At 47.5% G+C, this 21,422-nt stretch overlaps 3 protein-coding genes across 3 annotated transcripts; all 3 read right to left on the bottom strand.

Annotated features, from left to right (window-relative positions):
• Window positions 1-1,436: 1,436 nt before the first annotated feature.
• On the bottom strand, window positions 1,437-2,825 carry LOC149478194 (uncharacterized). The gene has a single exon (XM_089709593.1). The coding sequence runs from the start codon at window positions 2,777-2,779 to the stop codon at window positions 1,499-1,501; it is 1,281 nt and encodes a 426-aa protein (XP_089565719.1). The 5' UTR covers window positions 2,780-2,825; the 3' UTR covers window positions 1,437-1,498.
• Window positions 2,826-15,773: 12,948 nt separating this feature from the next.
• On the bottom strand, window positions 15,774-17,583 carry LOC149478193 (uncharacterized). The gene has a single exon (XM_089709590.1). The coding sequence runs from the start codon at window positions 17,561-17,563 to the stop codon at window positions 16,142-16,144; it is 1,422 nt and encodes a 473-aa protein (XP_089565716.1). The 5' UTR covers window positions 17,564-17,583; the 3' UTR covers window positions 15,774-16,141.
• A 2,237-nt stretch (window positions 17,584-19,820) lies between these two features.
• LOC149478192 (uncharacterized) lies at window positions 19,821-21,101 on the bottom strand. Its single transcript, XM_089709592.1, has one exon. It carries the CDS (start codon window positions 21,099-21,101, stop codon window positions 19,821-19,823), a length of 1,281 nt encoding a protein of 426 aa, XP_089565718.1.
• Window positions 21,102-21,422: the final 321 nt, after the last annotated feature.

Genomic DNA, 21,422 nt, shown 5'->3' with positions numbered 1-21,422 from the left:
CAAGGCAAGGAACCATCCCGGGTTACAATCCACAGCGTGCTGACAGATGTCGGCCGTGAGGCCATCCGCCCCGGGGGCCTTCTTGGGGTTGAAGGACCTTACGGCTCTCTTCAACTCCTCCATGATGAAAGGAGGGTCATCCGGGCCCGCCGGTGGTTCGGTGTCCAAGGACTCCGCACACCCGCGCACCCGACGATGTCCCTCACTTTCACCACTTTCCTGGTCCTCGGGGTAGAAGGTCTCCGCCAACAGTTCTGCCGAGCTCCGGGCATCGAGGGTCTCACCGCCCCTCGAAAGGGGCAGATCCTCCTCTCTCCCTGTGGCTCTATTAAGCACCCTGTAGATGCCCTCCCAGACCCCCTCCCTATCCTGTTTCCGGCAAAACTCCTTCCAACTCTTCTCTTGCGCTTCTTTCACTGCCTTTTCATACATCTCTCTTTCTTCCAGGTACAATCCAACCACGCGGTCTCTGCGATCAGGTGCTGCGTTTCGGATCCTGCGTCTCCTCGTGGCCACCTGCTTCTTCATCTGCGCGAGCTCATCATTCCACCACGACAAGGTGAATTTCTGTGTGTGTTTTTTGGTCGGCATTGTGTCTCTGCATGTCTGTGTGATTGCTTCAGTGTATCTGTCTATTGCGTCATCTATTTGTTGTGTGCTGTGTATTGTGTCTATGTCTTGTATAGTTAATTGTCTGTCCGACATCAGCTGGGTCAGTTTCTCATGAAACTGAGTCCAGTTTGCCTTGTGTGTGTTAAATATGCGTGTAGTTCGTATTATGTTCGTGCCTGTGGATTTATGTTGTCTGATGCCGAAGGATATGCCGTTGTGGTCCGAGCTCGTGAGACTCTCCTCAACCCTCCAGTTGTCCACTCGGTTCAGCAGATCGTCGGAGCACGCTGTCACATCCACGTAGCTAGAGTACCTTTTCCCACCTCTGATGGTATCGAACGTAGGGATGTCCCCGGTGTTGAGTATGTGCATTCCCATTTCTTCCAGTACAGCAGACACATCTCTTCCTCGCGAGTCTTCCACTTCGCCACCCCACCACGGGCTTTTTGCGTTCGCATCGCCTCCCAGGACCATCCTATGGATACCCAGCTCTCTCCCTATCCGCCTAAGATGGTCCAGGTAGAGCCCCACTGGTTTATCGGGCTCGAAGTAGAAGGACACTACAATCATCTCCCAGGCTTTGGTTCTGAGAGTGGCCACAACGATGTTGTTACTGCTAAGGCGTGTATGTAGTTCGACATCCAGTGTGTCGTCGAGTACTACAATACACGCCTTTACTGCTCCACCCCCTTCCCCTTCGCTCTGGAAGATCCTCACTCCATTGTATGTCCTCATACTTTTCGCCCCACCAACGTAGGGCTCTTGCAGCAATGCTACGCATGCCTTACGCTTGGTGGCTTCGAGCAGTAGCTCCCGTGTGGCGATTTGGCTTCGCTGGAGATTGGCCTGCAGCATTCGGTACTGGAAGGACTCACCTTGGGCAACCTTAGCAATACGCTACCGCCGATCTGGCCAGAGCATCCCACCTCTTTCTTTCCGTACACTCTCTGTCAAAGGCGCTGTGCTCTGCGCTGCCTTTCTTAGCCTTTATGCAGTTGATGCATTGAGGCACTTCTCCCCGCAGCCACTTGTCGCACTCGGTCTTCATGTGAGGACCAGCGCAGTGGCTGCATCGTTCCTTCTCTTCCCTACACATTCGTCTCGTATGCCCGTACCCAAGACAGCGCGAGCACTGCACTAACGGACTTTGATCCATCACTTTCACTCTACTTAGCCCTATATGGGCGTATCCTTCACTCGTGCATCTCTTCCATACCTGTGGACTCACCCTGGCCACTACGTGGTTCTGGAGGTGGTTCCTTGCTTTCATCACGTACGCTACTTCTACCTTTCTCTCTTCCCCCTTCAGGCCCTCAAGGATGCTTGCATTTTGATTACTGAATGCTGTGACGAAATCGTCAACTTCGCATTTCATTACATCCCTGAAGACTAGTAGAGGGCTCTTATTTTTTACATCTTCCACTACTAATCCCTCATTCTTTCTCAGCCTTTCCTTCACCTTGATTCTTTCTTCCTCATTCGCACAGCCGACGACCACCTTCCTGTTCTTCACCTTTCTTACCCTCTCTACTTTCACCCATCCGTCCTTTGCATCCACAGTCTTTCTGATCATTTCTAACACCTCATCACCCGTCTCTTGTTCGTCTTTGGATGACACCATGACCGAATGCAGGGCTCTTGCTTCGGGGAGTTTCTCTATGACTCCCTTCGAGACAACGCCCGCATAACTCGCCGTTTTGGCGACAGTCATGTTGCCCTCCAAAAGCGAGCTCAATTTGTCCATTTTATTTTCATTCTCTCGCATGCTTACTCTCATATCTTCCATTCTTGTCATCATCTCTTTCATACTTTCTTTCATTCCTTCACTTAGGTCCAGATTTCTCACCAATGCGTCGTCAACTACGCTGGGACCAGCATCGGATGGCGGGGGGGGATGTATAGGGTCCCCACTACGCCCTCCACTACCAGCCCTGGCATTGGTGAGTTCAAACTCAATCTCTTTTATTATTTCATACATCCTTTCTAGCGCCGTAATTACCCCGTCTTTTATATCAGTCTTTAAATTTCGGGACTCCCGCAGGTGGGCTTTCCCTTTCAGCAGAAGGGCTTTCCCTTCTGCAGTCCGACTTTTAGGTGTTGCAGGCTTCTTCACTGGTTCGGAGATAGTGAACGTGTCACTGGCACGCCTCTGGGGAGTGTGGATCATGATGACTTAGGGGAGAAAAAAAAAAAAAAAAAAAAAAAAAAAAAAAAAAAAAAAAAAAACCCCTGTCAATAATAATACTTATTCTTAACACTATTAGGTCTCCCAATAGGGGAGATACCTGTCAATAATTACAATTAAAATAAATATCACAGATATAAATATAAGATAAAATAATAATATAAAAATATAATATAAAATAAAAATATAAAATATTAACAGGTCACTGAAAGTTAAAAATTGTCAACTTATCACTATTTAAAATATTAATAAAATATTAATATTAATACGTCCGTTATAATTACAATTGGTCAACAATAAAAAGTCAAGTCAATAAAAAAGTCAATACTTATACTTAAGAGGGCGTATAAAGCCAGATAATTCTACGATTAAGCCTCGCCCATTACGCGCCATGCCGCGCGCCCTCACAATACCTTCATACACCCGGCTCATCCAACGTACGTAAAGTTCATCGCACGCTAAATTATACACAATATTCTTCGCTCGTTCAACGCGTATTTTCGGTAGTTAGTAGGTATGTTGTCTAAAATAATTGTATAGAACAGTGAAGTTGAAATCATCACAAATTATGTAATATGTCTTTTTATTATTATTTGTTTATAATTATTAATGATAATCTATACATATTATAAAACAGTAAAAAAACTGTCTGTATGTAATATATAAAAAAAAACAATATTAGGGAAACAGTATAGAGCACGAATCCGTAAAAAAAGTCTGTCGAAATAGCGAGTATAGATACTATTTTTAAATAAACATACGCAGTCGACGACACACATTCCTCCAGAACTTTATTTTGATTAATTTGGTTATATTGTACGACATTTTTCGACTCAGCAATTATTCTAAAAATAAAATCATTCTTATAAATGTGTAGCTGGGCTCTTATGGGTCTATATCAGATGTTCCAGATCTTTGATTTTTTTTAATCAACAGAAAATTTCCATCAGACGCAACAATTTTTGTTGACGTCACTCCTATAAATGTTAGAGTGTGATCTCAGGGTCCCTCATCATACATTCTAGATCTTCGAATTTGTATATTTATATTGCCCAGATAATACCTACACAACAAAATAACTTTCATTCAAAGCCGTCCAATAGTTCCGGAGATTGGCGTGTACAAACAAACAGACACATAGAGTTTTTTTAGGATTTACGGGAACAAACCTATCCAATGTCCTTTCTCAGGTCTCAAGCTATCTCTGTATCAAAGTTAGAGCTTAGAGAGCCAGACATACATACAGACAAACAGACAAAAATTCTATAAACTATGTACCTATATTTTTGGCTCCTATATCGATTGAAAATCACGCCCCAAGTAGGTATCCGTAAAAATATTCAATGTACAGTTTTGACTTTCGTACAATTTTTTTTTATACCTAGTTATGTGATTGTAATATTATTATCTAATACAGATTGTAAATATATATAATATGTAGTTACTATTCACAACTTGTATTGGTTATTTACTGGAGCAAACATAGGAATCTACCTATAGTAATACTATAATATATATAAGTATATATATATATAATAATATTATAAAACATTCCCGATTTGATTGATTGCATTTGCAAGGCGACCGTAGGAATTAGGTACCTACATAACTAAGTATAAAAAGTGTCTTTGTAAATTGTAGGTACCCACTATGAATGTAGGTATCTATAAATATCGTCGCATGAATACTCAACTCGCGGAAACGAATTTACAGAATTTACACAAATAATAATATCCAAACTCGCCTGGATAAACTTTCTCAAATGAATCTATAGTTTAGGTGGTCTGTTGCGGTTCTGCATCAGGTGTTTCAGTTTTCAAAATAAATTATTATTTTATATTTCCCGGATAATATAATAGTACCTACACAACAAAATAACTTTCATTCAAATCCGTCCAGTAGTTCCGGAGATTAGCGTGTACAAACAAACAGACAAACACAGACAGTTTTTTTTATTTACGGGATAAAACTCATCCTATGACCTTTCTCAGGTCTCAAGCTATATCTGCACCAAAATTAGAGCTCAGACATAGGTACATACAGACAGACATACAAAAATTCTAAAAACTATATTTATGTATAGATATGTACTACATATTACTATGTAATACAGATTATGAATATATTATATACATATATACATATACATATGTATATTATAAAAAAATACCTATTCAATGTAAGTACAGTTTTGACTTTCGTACGAATTTGTTATACCTATGTATAGATTTTATGTATGATTATCTAATACAGATTGTAAATATAATATATATATGTACTATTCACAACCGGTTTACATATTATTGATATTATTATTTACTGGAGCGAACATAGGATCTGCCTATAGTAATAATAATAATATAAATCTTTCTTGACTTGATTGATTGCACCGCGACTGTAAGAATTAGGTACCACTATGAATTTTATTTACCTATCTATAGTTGCTGCTGCTATCGCGTCAATACTCAGCCCGCGGAAATTATTTTACAGAAACTAAACTTTCTCAAATAGGTAAATCAAGACTTATCTTTTTATATTATAACGTGCGGTCAGCCCCGGCTTCGCCCGTGGTACACATTTACGTTTTCTCTACATAAAAACCATCCTCGTACTTCAAGGAATATAATAAAAAAAGAATTATCGAAATCGGTTCAGCCGTTCTCGAGTTATGCGCTTACTAGCGGTCAGCCCCGGCTTCGCCCGTGGTACACATTTACGTTTTCTCTACATAAAAACCATCCTCGTACTTCAAGGAATATAATAAAAAAAGAATTATCGAAATCGGTTCAGCCGTTCTCGAGTTATGCGCTTACCAACACATTTTGCGATTCATTTTTATATATAAGACTAGCGGTCCGCCCCGGCTTCGCCCGTGGTACATATTTACGTTTTCTCTACATAAAAACCATCCTCGTACTTCAAAGAATATAATAAAAAAAGAATTATCGAAATCGGTTCAGCCGTTCTTGAGTTATGCGCTTACCAACACATTTTGCGATTCATTTTTATATATAAGATTATTAGTTATTTATTAATATTATAACAATACTATTATAACTTATTTTCGACATTTAGTTATCTTTTCAATTTGAATCTTCTTTAGTTCTCGTTTCTTAAGTCTTTTCATTTTGTTGTTTACCATTTTCAACAAATAAATATTCGGCGTAATTATAAAACACGGCCGCGGCGCAGCAATTTTAGCGTGGTCTACTCGTCTCAACGGAGCGATAGCGTCTGATGTATGAAATAGAATTATGTTTTTAGCTCCCGGAACGTGCGATGGAAGATGATTTCTTGCGTAATTAAAAATATAGTAAGCGCCAAAAGTGTTTTATCGTGATTAAACCAAAACTAAAAGTAATTACACAAAATGCTCAGACAAATATCTTGCAAATGTTTTAATATAATTGTTTATGAAAAAAAAATCATAATAAGTATTACCATGTCCAGTAAAAAACGTAAAAGTGTGAAATTTAGAGGTAACTTCGTGAATTTTTTCTATCGAGTCAATTTCAATATTTTATGTTTTTGATCTGACAATATAATCGAAAATATCATCAAGTTTTACATATATTTTATTTTTTATATTTGGTCTTGAATATTACACGTATCAACTAAAAGTTGATTGGTGATTTGACTTTATACGCGCCCTTAATCAGTCTCCCAATAGGGGAGGCACCTGTCAGTGATTACAATAAAATAAAATAAAAATGGAAATGAGCAGCAAGTACTAATAATATGATATTAGTAATACCTAATAAGTATTATAGTCTATAGTTCAGTTTAAAAGTCAATCTATAAGTTATACGATATTATTATCGTACGGTTCGACCTACTAAGCTAGCACTAGCTTACTAAAGCTAGCTAGTCAGTACTAACCACTCAAGTCAATAATTAATAATTATTATTTTTACTTAAGACTATCAGGTCTCCCAATAGGGGAGTCGCCTGTTTATGATGAATAGAAATAAATGAATGAAAGATAATAATATTATAAATAAAATTATTATAAATAATAATATTATAAATATATATATATTTGTGTTGTGTGGTATATGGTCCCTAAGCACTCAGTATATAATAACCTTAGTCTAACAGCTACACCAAAAATGATGTAGCTGGTCTATTATATAGCTACACTTACAATAATTTACTAATGTACAAATACAGACTATTACATTAAAAAGAAAACATTCATTTGCCACCACGTGTTTCTTGTTTTCGTTTTTGTTGACTCGTGACCTACTTAGATTTTTCTCTTAAAAAACGTTATGAGGAGTTAAGATAATTTATTATCTTTGTGCGGGAAGGTGTATGGAATATCCCAGCACTAATTTAAGTAGGAAACACGGTGGGGGGAAAGGAGAAAAGTATAGTTTTGGCGGAAGAAAGTTCCTACTTTTAGGTTAAAACACTCTTTGGTGTCTATCTTCGCCAATTTTCAACCGATTTCCCCGGGACAAAAACCACAGGCTTTATTTTGATAAGACGCGTCTATTTACACTTGTATCGTTTCACCATGCACTGAGTTAGGGAGGATTGCCACCGCCCGGCTTGCCGAAAATTGTTTGTTTTACCTTATGTATGGGTCCTAAAAATCCCAAAATTTTCACAGGCACTCGTTTCACTAATACCCACAACACTACAGTTGCGGTTCGCGAAGTCCCCGATATAAATCGGGACTTCCCAGCGACGCCGTACTTTTGTTAATTTAGTAAAAATTTCTTTCGGTAATAACTTTTCACAGGCTCACTCGATTTTAAAACGGTTTTCGCGTCCGTATCTGTTGTCCAAGCGCGCATCCACTGGTTAGGTTAGGTTAGGTTAGGTTAGGTTAGGTTAGGTTAGGTTAGGTTAGGTTAGGTTAGGTTAGGTTAGGTTAGGTTAGGTTAGGTTAGGTTAGGTTAGGTTAGGTTAGGTTAGGTTAGGTTAGGTTAGGTTAGGTTAGGTTAGGTTAGGTTAGGTTAGGTTAGGTTAGGTTAGGTTAGGTTAGGTTAGGTTAGGTTAGGTTAGGTTAGGTTAGGTTAGGTTAGGTTAGGTTAGGTTAGGTTAGGTTAGGTTAGGTTAGGTTAGGTTAGGTTAGGTTAGGTTAGGTTAGGTTAGGTTAGGTTAGGTTAGGTTAGGTTAGGTTAGGTTAGGTTAGGTTAGGTTAGGTTAGGTTAGGTTAGGTTAGGTTAGGTTAGGTTAGGTTAGGTTAGGTTAGGTTAGGTTAGGTTAGGTTAGGTTAGGTTAGGTTAGGTTAGGTTAGGTTAGGTTAGGTTAGGTTCCCGTGTGGAGTTTCTGGTCTCCCATCGGGCGCGTCCTCAGGTGGCGGATAGGGGGAGGCCTCCCAGATATGGGGGGTACCGGTGGTCTTGCCGGCGCGGACCAAAATCAGCGTGGAGGAACTCGAGGGCTACCACGTCCTCGTTGCAATCTCTGCTTTGCAGAGAAATTGCTGGGTTTGTTTTCGAACAGTGCTGCTTTTGCGGCGAGGTATGGCGACCAGTGGTTGCGGACGATTTAGTCCTACTGGACGACGGGCTGCTTTGCAGCGATGGATGGCGGTTGTATCAATCGCGGCGCGGCGGGCTGGGCGGCAGGTTTTTCTGTCGCCTGGTTAGAGGCTTCGGCCTCCCGTCGGGCAACCTGTTATCCGTCGTAGTGTTGTTGTCACGTCTAGCAGCTACGACGGACCAGGAGGCTTGCCTTAATCGGCTGGCCTGAGAGGAAGGACACCTCATCAAAAACCCTCAAATTCGCGTTGTAGTCCAGCGGCGTGGATTTCCTGTCCTTCTTGGACAGTTTGGCTCGGGAGAGCGTGAGCTTTTAGCTGTGTACACCCATGGATACCGCCCGACCTCCATGGTGTAAAAGGGTTATCCGGGTGCAGGGGGCACCGCCCGGATGGACGTTTTATATCCCCCATACTCGTGGGAACAAAAATGTCCTTTAACTCCGAACCGATCAACGACGACTTTAGCAAAAACACAATCATGGACTCCGAAAACTTTTATGATATCGAAGATACTGACGGGAGTATGTCTCCGGCACGTGTCAAAACAAGGCGGGGCAGGGCTGTGCTGCTTTCGAGCTCCAGTTCTGTCAACAGCATTATTGAAATGGACGGAAAAGACAGGCTGTGGCGGAAGCGGACGCTGGACACCAGTGGTTCTGGTTCCGACACAGAAGATGGCACAGGGGTTTTTACATCCCCATTTATTAAGACCACCTCAAAAAGAGGGAAGGGCCGCCCATCGGGTTCAAGCGCCACTCGGCGCGAGGCCGCATTCGATATGACGAGGTTGCGTAAGAGGGAGTTGGAGGCGCAGGCCGAGAAGGAGGTTGCTGAGTGCGCCGAGCGCATTGAAGTGGCGCAAGCTAGCGCTCCTCTCCCTCCCATTCCAGCAAAGACAAACACGTCCGAGGCTCTCAGTCGCCGCATTGCCGATGACCTGGCTGCAATCCTGAAGGTGATGACCAAGTCATCAAATCTCAAGGGCACTTTCAAAAAGGCCTTGAAATTGGCCCACGATGACATTGAGCAGTCGGTAGCTCTATTAGAGAAACACACTGTCTCTGAGGAGACGAGATTGCTGCAGGCAGCCAATTCCCGCCTACAGGCGCAGCTCGACTCCCTGAAAAGGGAACTCCAAGAGGTGAAGGCCTCTCAGGGCTCGTCGCTGCCTGCTCAGCCCCAAGATTCGGATATCTTGCGCCAGGTCGGAGCAATGATTAACGCGAGATTTGAGGCTCTAGAGGAGCGTCTGCTGCCGGAAAAGCGCATAAGACCTCCGCTGGCGGCAGATAGCAGGAAAGCGGCAAAGGCGGCTGAACAAGCGATGGCTGATGACCTCGCACCGCCCCCTCCATCAAAGGCGAGGACATATGCAGGTGTTGCGGCTTCATCACAACCGGGTAGATCGGTGTCTGGGCCCGCAATTAAGAAAACCGCGAAGCAGACGGTGGTCCCAGCTTTGGAGATCGAGGCAACCTCGAAGAAGAGGAAAAAGAAATTGGCGAAGGGGAAGGAAAGGGTCCCCGTGCAGCCTGATCCGGCGGGTTCAAAGCCCCCCAGAAAAGATACGCTGGCCACGTCATCCGGCCCCCCGCAGCAGCCGTCAAAGGACGGAGAGTGGACTGTGGTCGGAAAGCGAGGAAAAGAAAATAAAAGGAAAGGGAAGAAGCCTGCGGCTAAGTCCCGCAAGAAGAAGTCGCGAAAGCTCCACGCTCCGAATTCCTCGGCTGTCGTCCTTACCCTGCAGCCGAGTGCGAAGGAGCGTGGCGTAACCTACGCCGGTGTTTTGACGGAGGCGCGGCGTGGAATAGACCTCGCTGAAATTGGCATCAGTGCAATGCGTTTTAAGCGCGCTGTCACTGGTGCCAGGATACTAGAGATCCCCGGTGCTTCCAGCACCAAGGAAGCGGACTCCCTTGCCGCCAAATTGCGGGAGGTCCTCGGTGAGGATAACGTTAAGGTGTCCAGGCCGGTCAAGTGCGCAGACTTGCGAATCACTGGCCTGGATGACTCGGCCACAGTCGAGGACATTGCGGCTGCGGTATCGCGCGCAGGGGAGTGTACCGCGGAGCATGTGAAGTGTGGTGGCCTGCGCACGGGCCCCCGAGGTGCTGTATCAGCCTGGGTTAGTTGCCCGGTGACTGCGGCGAAGAAGCTGGCGCAGGCGGGGCGCGTAATGGTTGGGTGGGCTTCGGCGAAAGTCTCTCTCACCGAGCAGAAGCCCCTGCGCTGTTACCGCTGCCTGGAGGTGGGCCATGTCAGCGCCACGTGCTCCTCGCCGACGGACAGGAGTGCCACTTGCTTCCGCTGCAGTGAAACAGGCCATAAAGCTGGTGGATGCGATGCCGCCTCCGCTCGCTGCGCCCTATGCACGGAGGCAAAGCTACCGGCAGAGCATCGGCTTGGAAGCGCAGCCTGTAAGGCCCCGAAGCCTAAAAGAGGTGGAATGCGGAAGCAAGATGGCGCTCCAACGCCATCATGCTCTGCTCCGGTGCCTGATGAGGTACCGCAAACGGAGGCAGCCATGGAAACGCAGTAATGGCCCCACTGCGCTTCCTACAGGCCAACATCAACCACTGTGCCAGGGCCCAGGACCTTTTACATCAGAGTCTGGCAGAGTGGGAGATTGACGTGGCGGTAGTGTCTGAGCCATACAATCTGCCCCCCCGGGATAACTGGGTGGGCGATCTGGACGGCTTGGTGGCGCTGGTTGCTCAAGGTGACACACAGCTTGAGCAAATCATAAGGCGACGGGGATGCGTCTCGGCGGTTGTCAATGGCTTCACCGTTGTGGGGGCGTACTTCTCGCCGAACCGCTGCCTCGCCGATTTCGAGCAGTTCTTGGTTGAGCTGAGGGATCTGCTAGACTTCGCACAACCTCAATCTGTACTTCTGGCCGGGGACCTGAACGCCAAGTCGGTGTCTTGGGGCTGCGTGGCAAGTGATATACGTGGCTCGACACTCGCTGACTGGGCAGTTGCGTCGGGACTGACGGTTGTTAACCGTGGAGCAGAATTAACGTGTGTTCGGCAGAGGGGTGGATCCATTGTAGATGTCACGTTTGCGAGCCCCCCTCTCGCTCGTCGTATACAAGACTGGAGGGTTCTTTTGGACGTGGAGACGCTCTCGGATCACCGTTATATCCGGTTTAGCGTCTCCACGCCCTCGACGGCTCCCAGTCAATTCCCCCCTGGCGATTGTCGTCCGCGCTGGGCACTTGGTAGCCTCGATAGGGAGCTCCTCATGGAGGCTGCCTTAGTGCAGGCTTGGCTCCCGTCGCAGCAGAATGGCAGCGAAAACGTAGAGGAGGAGGCCACTTGGCTTGCCGAAGCCATGTCTCAGGTGTGCGACGCGAGCATGCGGAGGGTGCGGTCGGTTCCACGTAGGCGCCAAATGTATTGGTGGTCCGCCGATGTTGCCCAGCTGCGTGCTTCATGCGTGGCTGCGAGGCGGGCGTACACCAGGCACAGGCGCCGTAGGCGGCGTGACGAAGAGGAGGAAGCGCGGTTATACGCCGTCTATAGGGACTGCATTGTGTCTCTGCAGGACGCCATCAGCAGCGCTAAGACCCGTGCATGGGAGGAGATGCTCGAGAGTTTGAACCGCGAACCTTGGGGTCGGCCGTATAAGAGGGTGAGGCAAAAGCTTCGCCCTTGGGCCCCGCCCTTGTCTCAAAGTCTCGAGCCACGATTTCTGGAGCAAGTGGTGACGTCCTTGTTTCCAAGTCGGGGAAGACATTCTCCCCCACCGATGGCACCCACGATGACTGCGCAGGAGGAGCTCAACAACGAAAATGTCCCTCCAGTCACTCGCAACGAGCTCGCTGTGGCAGTAGAGCGCCTTAAGGCGAAGAATGCCGCCCCCGGCCCTGACGGTGTTCCCGGGCGGGCCTGGGTGCTGGCGCTAGAATCTCTTGGACCCAGGGTGGAACAGCTGTTCACAAAATGCCTCCGACAGGGCCAATTTCCCCGTAGGTGGAAGACCGGGAACTTGGTCCTGTTGCAGAAGGAGGGACGCCCGCGCGACTCGCCCTCGGCTTATAGGCCGATCGTGCTGCTCGATGAGGTGAGCAAGCTCTTTGAGCGCGTCTTCGCAGCTCGCCTCATCGACCATCTGGAGGGAGTGGGGCCGGACCTAAGCGAGAACCAATTTGGATTTCGCCGGGGAAGGTCCACTATCGATGCGATTGCTGAATTGCGGAACCTCGCTGATCATGCAGATAATGAAGGCGGAGTTCTTTTGGCGGTGTCCCTTGACATCGCCAACGCATTCAACACTCTGCCGTGGAGTTGCGTGATCGAAGCGCTCCGCTACCACAACGTGCCCGGGTATATGGTGCGCTTGTTGCAGTCCTACTTATCGGAGAGGGCTGTGGCGTACCCCGCGCGTCGTGGGTGGCAAGAAAAGGAAGTGACGTGCGGTGTTCCACAGGGCTCGGTTCTTGGGCCCCTTCTGTGGAACATCGGCTACGACTGGGTCCTGCGTGCCACGTATCTACCGGGTGTCAGCGTGCTTTGCTACGCGGATGACACCCTGGTAACTGCACGCGGGGCCTCGTACAGGGAGGCAGCCCTCATTGCGACCGCTGGTGTGGCGGATGTTGTGCGCCGAATCAGACGACTTGGCTTAGAGGTCGCTCTGAACAAGTCAGAGGCAATTTTGTTTCGCGGCCGTCGAAGGGCGCAGGCTGCTGGTTCAGCTATCCAGGTGGGTGGCACGTCCATCGGCGTCGGTTCCACTTTGCGCTACCTGGGCATCGTGCTGGACAGCCGGTGGACATTTGTGGAGCACTTTCGTCGCCTCGCCCCCCGTCTTGTTGGGGTGGCCGGGGCACTTGGAAGTCTGCTCCCGAATCTAAGAGGGGCTGGGGGTGCGTGTCGTCGTCTATACACCGGCGTCATTCGCTCCATGGCCCTCTATGGTGCGCCCATTTGGGCCGACTCTTTGAGCGTCCGTACCAGACCATACTTGCGTAGACCGCAGCGGGTCATGGCGCTCAGAGTCGTGAGGGCATATCGCACAGTGTCCTTCGAGGCCGCGTGTGTCATGGCTGGGACGCCCCCGTGGGACCTGGATGCCGAGATGCTGGCGGACGTTTATCGCCGCGTCACCGCGTCCAGATCGCATGGAATTAATCCATATCTGGAGCAAGTCCAGCAATGGAGGGCTGATGCTCTCGAGCGGCGGTTCAGGGAGTGGGAACGCCGGCTCGAGAGGCCCAGCGCAGGAGCGAGGACGGTCGAAGCTATCCGACCGGTCCTACGCGAGTGGTGCGACAGGCGGCATGGGGCAATTACCTTCCGCCTGACACAGGTGCTGTCCGGACACGGCTGTTTCGGGTGGTACTTGTACAAAGTCGCCAGGCGGGAGCCGCAAATGGCTTGCCATTGGTGTGACAGTCCGGAGGACACGGCAGACCACACTCTCGCCGTGTGCCCCGCGTGGTCCGAGCCCCGTGCTCACCTAGTCGCAGTCGTCGGCCCTGATCTCTCCCTGCCTTCCATAGCTCGCGCAATGGTTGGCAGCGACAGATCGTGGCGCGCGGCTATCACATTCTGTGAAGATGTGATGTCGCAGAAGGAGGAAGCAGAGCGGGTCCGCGAGGGAGATCCCAACGCGGATCCTATTCGGCGGCGACGTCTTATTGGGCGCAGTCGCCGAGTCGCGACCGCTGTACACGGTCGCGACTTGCTTCCCTAATGTTGGGTGCCGGACGGTGGAACGGGGACATAATCCATCGTCCGGTGCGGTGAGGCGGCGTGAGACGTGTTCCGTTCACGCCGCCCCCCAGGAAGGAGGAACTGGCGAACACTAGCCAGGTCTTAATCGCGATGGGCCTATATAAAAAATAGGCTGCCGCTGACGGGGTTACGGAAGCGGTTACACCAAATACCCGCGACCCTGCCAATATAGCGGAGAGACGGAACACAGTGGAGTTTAGTCGGTAGTCGCCGCATTCTGCGGTGTGAGTCCGACATAACCCAGGGCCCTTTCCCCGAGCGCTCTGGGTATGCCTAAATGCATTCTCCACTATAAAAAAAAAAAAAAAAAAAAAAAAAGGTTAGGTTAGGTTAGGTTAGGTTAGGTTAGGTTAGGTTAGGTTAGGTTAGGTTAGGTTAGGTTAGGTTAGGTTAGGTTAGGTTAGGTTAGGTTAGGTTAGGTTAGGTTAGGTTAGGTTAGGTTAGGTTAGGTTAGGTTAGGTTAGGTTAGGTTAGGTTAGGTTAGGTTAGGTTAGGTTAGGTTAGGTTAGGTTAGGTTAGGTTAGGTTAGGTTAGGTTAGGTTAGGTTAGGTTAGGTTAGGTTAGGTTAGGTTAGGTTAGGTTAGGTTAGGTTAGGTTAGGTTAGGTTAGGTTAGGTTAGGTTAGGTTAGGTTAGGTTAGGTTAGGTTAGGTTAGGTTAGGTTAGGTTAGGTTAGGTTAGGTTAGGTTAGGTTAGGTTAGGTTAGGTTAGGTTAGGTTAGGTTAGGTTAGGTTAGGTTAGGTTAGGTTAGGTTAGGTTAGGTTAGGTTAGGTTAGGTTAGGTTAGGTTAGGTTAGGTTAGGTTAGGTTAGGTTAGGTTAGGTTAGGTTAGGTTAGGTTAGGTTAGGTTAGGTTAGGTTAGGTTAGGTTAGGTTAGGTTAGGTTAGGTTAGGTTAGGTTAGGTTAGGTTAGGTTAGGTTAGGTTAGGTTAGGTTAGGTTAGGTTAGGTTAGGTTAGGTTAGGTTAGGTTAGGTTAGGTTAGGTTAGGTTAGGTTAGGTTAGGTTAGGTTAGGTTAGGTTAGGTTAGGTTAGGTTAGGTTAGGTTAGGTTAGGTTAGGTTAGGTTAGGTTAGGTTAGGTTAGGTTAGGTTAGGTTAGGTTAGGTTAGGTTAGGTTAGGTTAGGTTAGGTTAGGTTAGGTTAGGTTAGGTTAGGTTAGGTTAGGTTAGGTTAGGTTAGGTTAGGTTAGGTTAGGTTAGGTTAGGTTAGGTTAGGTTAGGTTAGGTTAGGTTAGGTTAGGTTAGGTTAGGTTAGGTTAGGTTAGGTTAGGTTAGGTTAGGTTAGGTTAGGTTAGGTTAGGTTAGGTTAGGTTAGGTTAGGTTAGGTTAGGTTAGGTTAGGTTAGGTTAGGTTAGGTTAGGTTAGGTTAGGTTAGGTTAGGTTAGGTTAGGTTAGGTTAGGTTAGGTTAGGTTAGGTTAGGTTAGGTTAGGTTAGGTTAGGTTAGGTTAGGTTAGGTTAGGTTAGGTTAGGTTAGGTTAGGTTAGGTTAGGTTAGGTTAGGTTAGGTTAGGTTAGGTTAGGTTAGGTTAGGTTAGGTTAGGTTAGGTTAGGTTAGGTTAGGTTAGGTTAGGTTAGGTTAGGTTAGGTTAGGTTAGGTTAGGTTAGGTTAGGTTAGGTTAGGTTAGGTTAGGTTAGGTTAGGTTAGGTTAGGTTAGGTTAGGTTAGGTTAGGTTAGGTTAGGTTAGGTTAGGTTAGGTTAGGTTAGGTTAGGTTAGGTTAGGTTAGGTTAGGTTAGGTTAGGTTAGGTTAGGTTAGGTTAGGTTAGGTTAGGTTAGGTTTTTTTTTTTTTTTTTTTTTTTTTTTGTAAAAGCACCCGCCATCGCAGGGTGTTGTCTGCTTTTTCTCTAGAGTATAGTCTAGAGACATTTCTTTTCTTTAATCAAATAATAAACACAATTTTCTTTATTTACAATATGGGCACATAATATTAAAATACAATCAAATTTTAAAATACGAATTTACAATATACAATAGAATTTTCAAATAATAATAAAATACAATAATTAAAGATCACATTAAAATTTACAATTCAAAGATTACAATAAAAATAAAACCAATACAAATAAATATACAAATTATCACGGCACAACTATCCTAGACTTAACCCTAACATCACAGCTTATCACAGTTTCTTTTGTTTACCACCCCAACAATGTACTTACAATATTCCAGAAATTCATTCCTCATTTTGTCCCCCAGGGCCGCGGGCAGATTCTCACCCGTCATCGCGATGCCCAATTTTTGCTCAATAACATATCTATCTCTTGCAAAAATCGGACACTCGAGCAACAGGTGAGAAACCGTCTCGTCGACTCCGGGCTGACACAGGCACGATGGATTCTCCTTCAGCTTGAATCTGTTCAAGTAGAAGGCGAATCCACCGTGTCCAGTCAGTACTTGTGTGGTGTGGTGTGTGATGTCTATTTTCCGAACTATTTTGTATGCAGCAGCAGCGCTTGGGAAAAAGAGCTTCGTGCCTCCAGCCGTCTCCCCCACATCATATCTCCTGTCCCATTCCCCGATCGTATCCTGTCTCAGGATACGCTTGACGAATGAAACAGGACACAGATCGTAGTCGGGTTTCTTCTTCGACCCCAGAGCGGCCTCCTTGGCTAACTGGTCCACTCTTTCGTTCCCCCTTAGCCCTGCGTGCGCCTTGATCCAAAACAGAGCGACCTCCCGCCTCTGCGAAGCAGCTTTTCGGAGGGCCGCCCTTGTTTGCACAGCAAGGGGGTGGGGGGAACCGAGTGTGACTGCCTGGAGGGCCGATCTGGAGTCGCTGAAGATGCCGACCTTCGACACTCCACTCTTGCAGGCTCTAATTACTGCTCTTTGGAGCGCTAGGAGTTCGGCCTGGTAGACGGTGCAATACGGCGGCAAAGCAAGCTTGACGGCCTTCGTCTCGGCCTCCCCCTCCCATACGGAAAGGGCGGCTCCGACTCGACCCTCAATCTTGCTGCCGTCCGTGTAGATCCTATGTACGTGGCTATTAGCCACGTCGGAATACGAGTCCTCGTCCACCAGCCCGAACCCCAGCCCTTCCTGCTCTGCCGGATGTGGGTCCTCAATCGCCGGAGCCATTCTTTCCACCTCCCTGTCTCCCAACGCTGGGTGCGACACCCCCTTCTTGATCCCATATAGTCTCGAGACTTCGAGAATTCTGAGGTCAAGGGGGAGTATCCCAGCCAACAGCATAGCTGAGTTCAGGGAGACGGTCCGATATGCTCGGCAGATCTTTTGGGCGAAGCCCCGTTGTACGGTGTTCAGCCTTTTTTGGACCCCCATCTTTTCCACGGTGGGTGCCCACGCTGCCGATGCATACATAATAGTCGGTTCGATAACAGCTACATAAATAGTTCTAATAATATCTGGGCTAAGTCCCCAACCAACTCTGGCTGCCCTAGCCAAGAGTTTATACCGGGCTATTGCCTTTTGGCATACAGCCCCGACGTGGGCGTTAAAGGTGAGGCCGCTGTCTATTGTTAGGCCCAATATTTTTATATGGTCAAAATATTTTATTTCCACATTCCCCATAGCGAGCCGTGGCACGTCATATTTTAATCTCTTCGTGGAAAGGAGGGCACAAGTTTTATGCGGTGCAAATTTTAGTTTGTTTTCCTTTCCCCATTCATCTATTGCATTTAAGACACGGTTAGCTTCCATTTCAATTTCAAGGGCCGTATCACCCTCAAAGACCAACACAATGTCGTCGGCGAACGCCTGACAGAATACTCCCATCTCCTCTAACATCCATAGCAGAGGGTCCAGCAAGAGGTTCCACAGGATTGGTCCACCTATGGATCCCTGCACGCACCCCTTGCTGGTCCCCCTACTCACTTCCACGCCCGCATATCTAACTTTCACTCCCCTTTCACTCAGGTAGCTGCTGATCACCCGCCTCACGTTCCCCGGGCACCCAACTTCAGCCAACCGCACCTTTATGGCTGGCCACCAGGCGCTGTCGAAGGCTCCCTCTATGTCCAGCGATACCACAACAGAAATCTTCTTCTCCTCCCTCATATTTCTGATGTGGTTCACTAGTCTATAGAGGGCGTCCTCGGTGCTCCTCTGTGGCATAAAGCCATACTGGTGGGGGCTTATTTTGGGCAACAGGTAAAACCTGAGTCGGCCGACCAGCATCTTTTCGAAGATTTTGCCGAGCACAGGTAAGAGGCCGATCGGTCGATAGGCTTTCGGTACCCGATATGAATCCTTGCCCGGCTTTCGCAGTATAACCACGGTCGCCCACTTCCACTGTGCGGGGAAGTAGGCGGCAGAGAGGCATCTGTTGAGCAAGGCAAGGAACCATCCCGGGTTACAATCCACAGCGTGCTGACAGATGTCGGCCGTGAGGCCATCCGCCCCGGGGGCCTTCTTGGGGTTGAAGGACCTTACGGCTCTCTTCAACTCCTCCATGATGAAAGGAGGGTCATCCGGGCCCGCCGGTGGTTCGGTGTCCAAGGACTCCGCACACCCGCGCACCCGACGATGTCCCTCACTTTCACCACTTTCCTGGTCCTCGGGGTAGAAGGTCTCCGCCAACAGTTCTGCCGAGCTCCGGGCATCGAGGGTCTTACCGCCCCTCGAAAGGGGCAGATCCTCCTCTCTCCCTGTGGCTCTATTAAGCACCCTGTAGATGCCCTCCCAGACCCCCTCCCTATCCTGTTTCCGGCAAAACTCCTTCCAACTCTTCTCTTGCGCTTCTTTCACTGCCTTTTCATACATCTCTCTTTCTTCCAGGTACAATCCAACCACGCGGTCTCTGCGATCAGGTGCTGCGTTTCGGATCCTGCGTCTCCTCGTGGCCACCTGCTTCTTCATCTGCGCGAGCTCATCATTCCACCACGACAAGGTGAATTTCTGTGTGTGTTTTTTGGTCGGCATTGTGTCTCTGCATGTCTGTGTGATTGCTTCAGTGTATCTGTCTATTGCGTCATCTATTTGTTGTGTGCTGTGTATTGTGTCTATGTCTTGTATAGTTAATTGCCTGTCCGACATCAGCTGGGTCAGTTTCTCATGAAACTGAGTCCAGTTTGCCTTGTGTGTGTTAAATATGCGTGTAGTTCGTATTATGTTCGTGCCTGTGGATTTATGTTGTCTGATGCCGAAGGATATGCCGTTGTGGTCCGAGCTCGTGAGACTCTCCTCAACCCTCCAGTTGTCCACTCGGTTCAGCAGATCGTCGGAGCACGCTGTCACATCCACGTAGCTAGAGTACCTTTTCCCACCTCTAATGGTATCGAACGTAGGGATGTCCCCGGTGTTGAGTATGTGCATTCCCATTTCTTCCAGTACAGCAGACACATCTCTTCCTCGCGAGTCTTCCATTTCGCCACCCCACCACGGGCTTTTTGCGTTCGCATCGCCTCCCAGGACCATCCTATGGATACCCAGCTCACTCCCTATCCGCCTAAGATGGTCCAGGTAGAGCCCCACTGGTTTATCGGGCTCGAAGTAGAAGGACACTACAATCATCTCCCAGGCTTTGGTTCTGAGAGTGGCCACAACGATGTTGTTACTGCTAAGGCGTGTATGTAGTTCGACATCCAGTGTGTCGTCGAGTACTACAATACACGCCTTTACTGCTCCACCCCCTTCCCCTTCGCTCTGGAAGATCCTCACTCCATTGTATGTCCTCATACTTTTCGCCCCACCAACGTAGGGCTCTTGCAGCAATGCTACGCATGCCTTACGCTTGGTGGCTTCGAGCAGTAGCTCCCGTGTGGCGATTTGGCTCCGCTGGAGATTGGCCTGCAGCATTCGGTACTGGAAGGACTCACCTTGGGCAACCTTAGCAATACGCTACCGCCGATCTGGCCAGAGCATCCCACCTCTTTCTTTCCGTACACTCTCTGTCAAAGGCGCTGTGCTCTGCGCTGCCTTTCTTAGCCTTTATGCAGTTGATGCATTGAGGCACTTCTCCCCGCAGCCACTTGTCGCACTCGGTCTTCATGTGAGGACCGGCGCAGTGGCTGCATCGTTCCTTCTCCTCCCTACACATTCGTCTCGTATGCCCGTACCCAAGACAGCGCGAGCACTGCACTAACGGACTTTGATCCATCACTTTCACTCTACTTAGCCCTATATGGGCGTATCCTTCACTCGTGCATCTCTTCCATACCTGTGGACTCACCCTGGCCACTACGTGGTTCTGGAGGTGGTTCCTTGCTTTCATCACGTACGCTACTTCTACCTTTCTCTCTTCCCCCTTCAGGCCCTCAAGGATGCTTGCATTTTGATTACTGAATGCTGTGACGAAATCGTCAACTTCGCATTTCATTACATCCCTGAAGACTAGTAGAGGGCTCTTATTTTTTACATCTTCCACTACTAGTCCCTCATTCTTTCTCAGCCTTTCCTTCACCTTGATTCTTTCTTCCTCATTCGCACAGCCGACGACCACCTTCCTGTTCTTCACCTTTCTTACCCTCTCTACTTTCACCCATCCGTCCTTTGCATCCACAGTCTTTCTGATCATTTCTAACACCTCATCACCCGTCTCTTGTTCGTCTTTGGATGACACCATGACCGAATGCAGGGCTCTTGCTTCGGGGAGTTTCTCTATGACTCCCTTCGAGACAACGCCCGCATAACTCGCCGTTTTGGCGACAGTCATGTTGCCCTCCAAAAGCGAGCTCAATTTGTCCATTTTATTTTCATTCTCCCGCATGCTTACTCTCATATCTTCCATTCTTGTCATCATCTCTTTCATACTTTCTTTCATTCCTTCACTTAGGTCCAGATTTCTCACCAATGCGTCGTCAACTACGCTGGGACCAGCATCGGATGGCGGGGGGGGATGTATAGGGTCCCCACTACGCCCTCCACTACCAGCCCTGGCATTGGTGAGTTCAAATTCAATCTCTTTTATTATTTCATACATCCTTTCTAGCGCCGTAATTACCCCGTCTTTTATATCAGTCTTTAAATTTCGGGACTCCCGCAGGTGGGCTTTCCCTTTCAGCAGAAGGGCTTTCCCTTCTGCAGTCCGACTTTTAGGTGTTGCAGGCTTCTTCACTGGTTCGGAGATAGTGAACGTGTCACTGGCACGCCTCTGGGGAGTGTGGATCATGATGTCTTAGGGGAGAAAAAAAAAAAAAAAAAAAAAAAAAAAAAAAAAAAAAAAAAAAAAAAAAAAAAAAAAAAAAAAAAAAAAAAAAAAAAAAAACCCCTGTCAATAATAATTATTCTTAACACTATTAGGTCTCCCAATAGGGGAGATACCTGTCAATAATTACAATTAAAAATTAATATCACACATATAAATATAAGGTATAAAATATTAATATAAAAATATAATATAAAATATTAATAGGTCACTGATAGTTAAGAATGGTCAACTTAACACTATTAGGTCTCCCAATAGGGGAGATACCTGTCAATAATTACAATT

This window comes from Colias philodice, chromosome 22 (genome assembly GCF_061535455.1).
Source record: "Colias philodice isolate Cphi_HAF_F1 chromosome 22, ilColPhil1 Martin Lab GWU primary, whole genome shotgun sequence".
Classification (NCBI taxonomy): domain Eukaryota; kingdom Metazoa; phylum Arthropoda; class Insecta; order Lepidoptera; family Pieridae; genus Colias; species Colias philodice.
Note: the sequence above shows the minus strand (reverse complement) of the source record. Positions and strands in the feature narration are given on the sequence as shown.

Excerpts from the sequence above, each read along its gene's own strand:
- LOC149478194 (XM_089709593.1), bottom strand. The coding sequence starts at position 2,779 with ATGATCCACACTCCCCAGAGGCGTGCCAGTGACACGTTCACTATCTCC.
- LOC149478193 (XM_089709590.1), bottom strand. The coding sequence starts at position 17,563 with ATGGGGAATGTGGAAATAAAATATTTTGACCATATAAAAATATTGGGC.
- LOC149478192 (XM_089709592.1), bottom strand. The coding sequence starts at position 21,101 with ATGATCCACACTCCCCAGAGGCGTGCCAGTGACACGTTCACTATCTCC.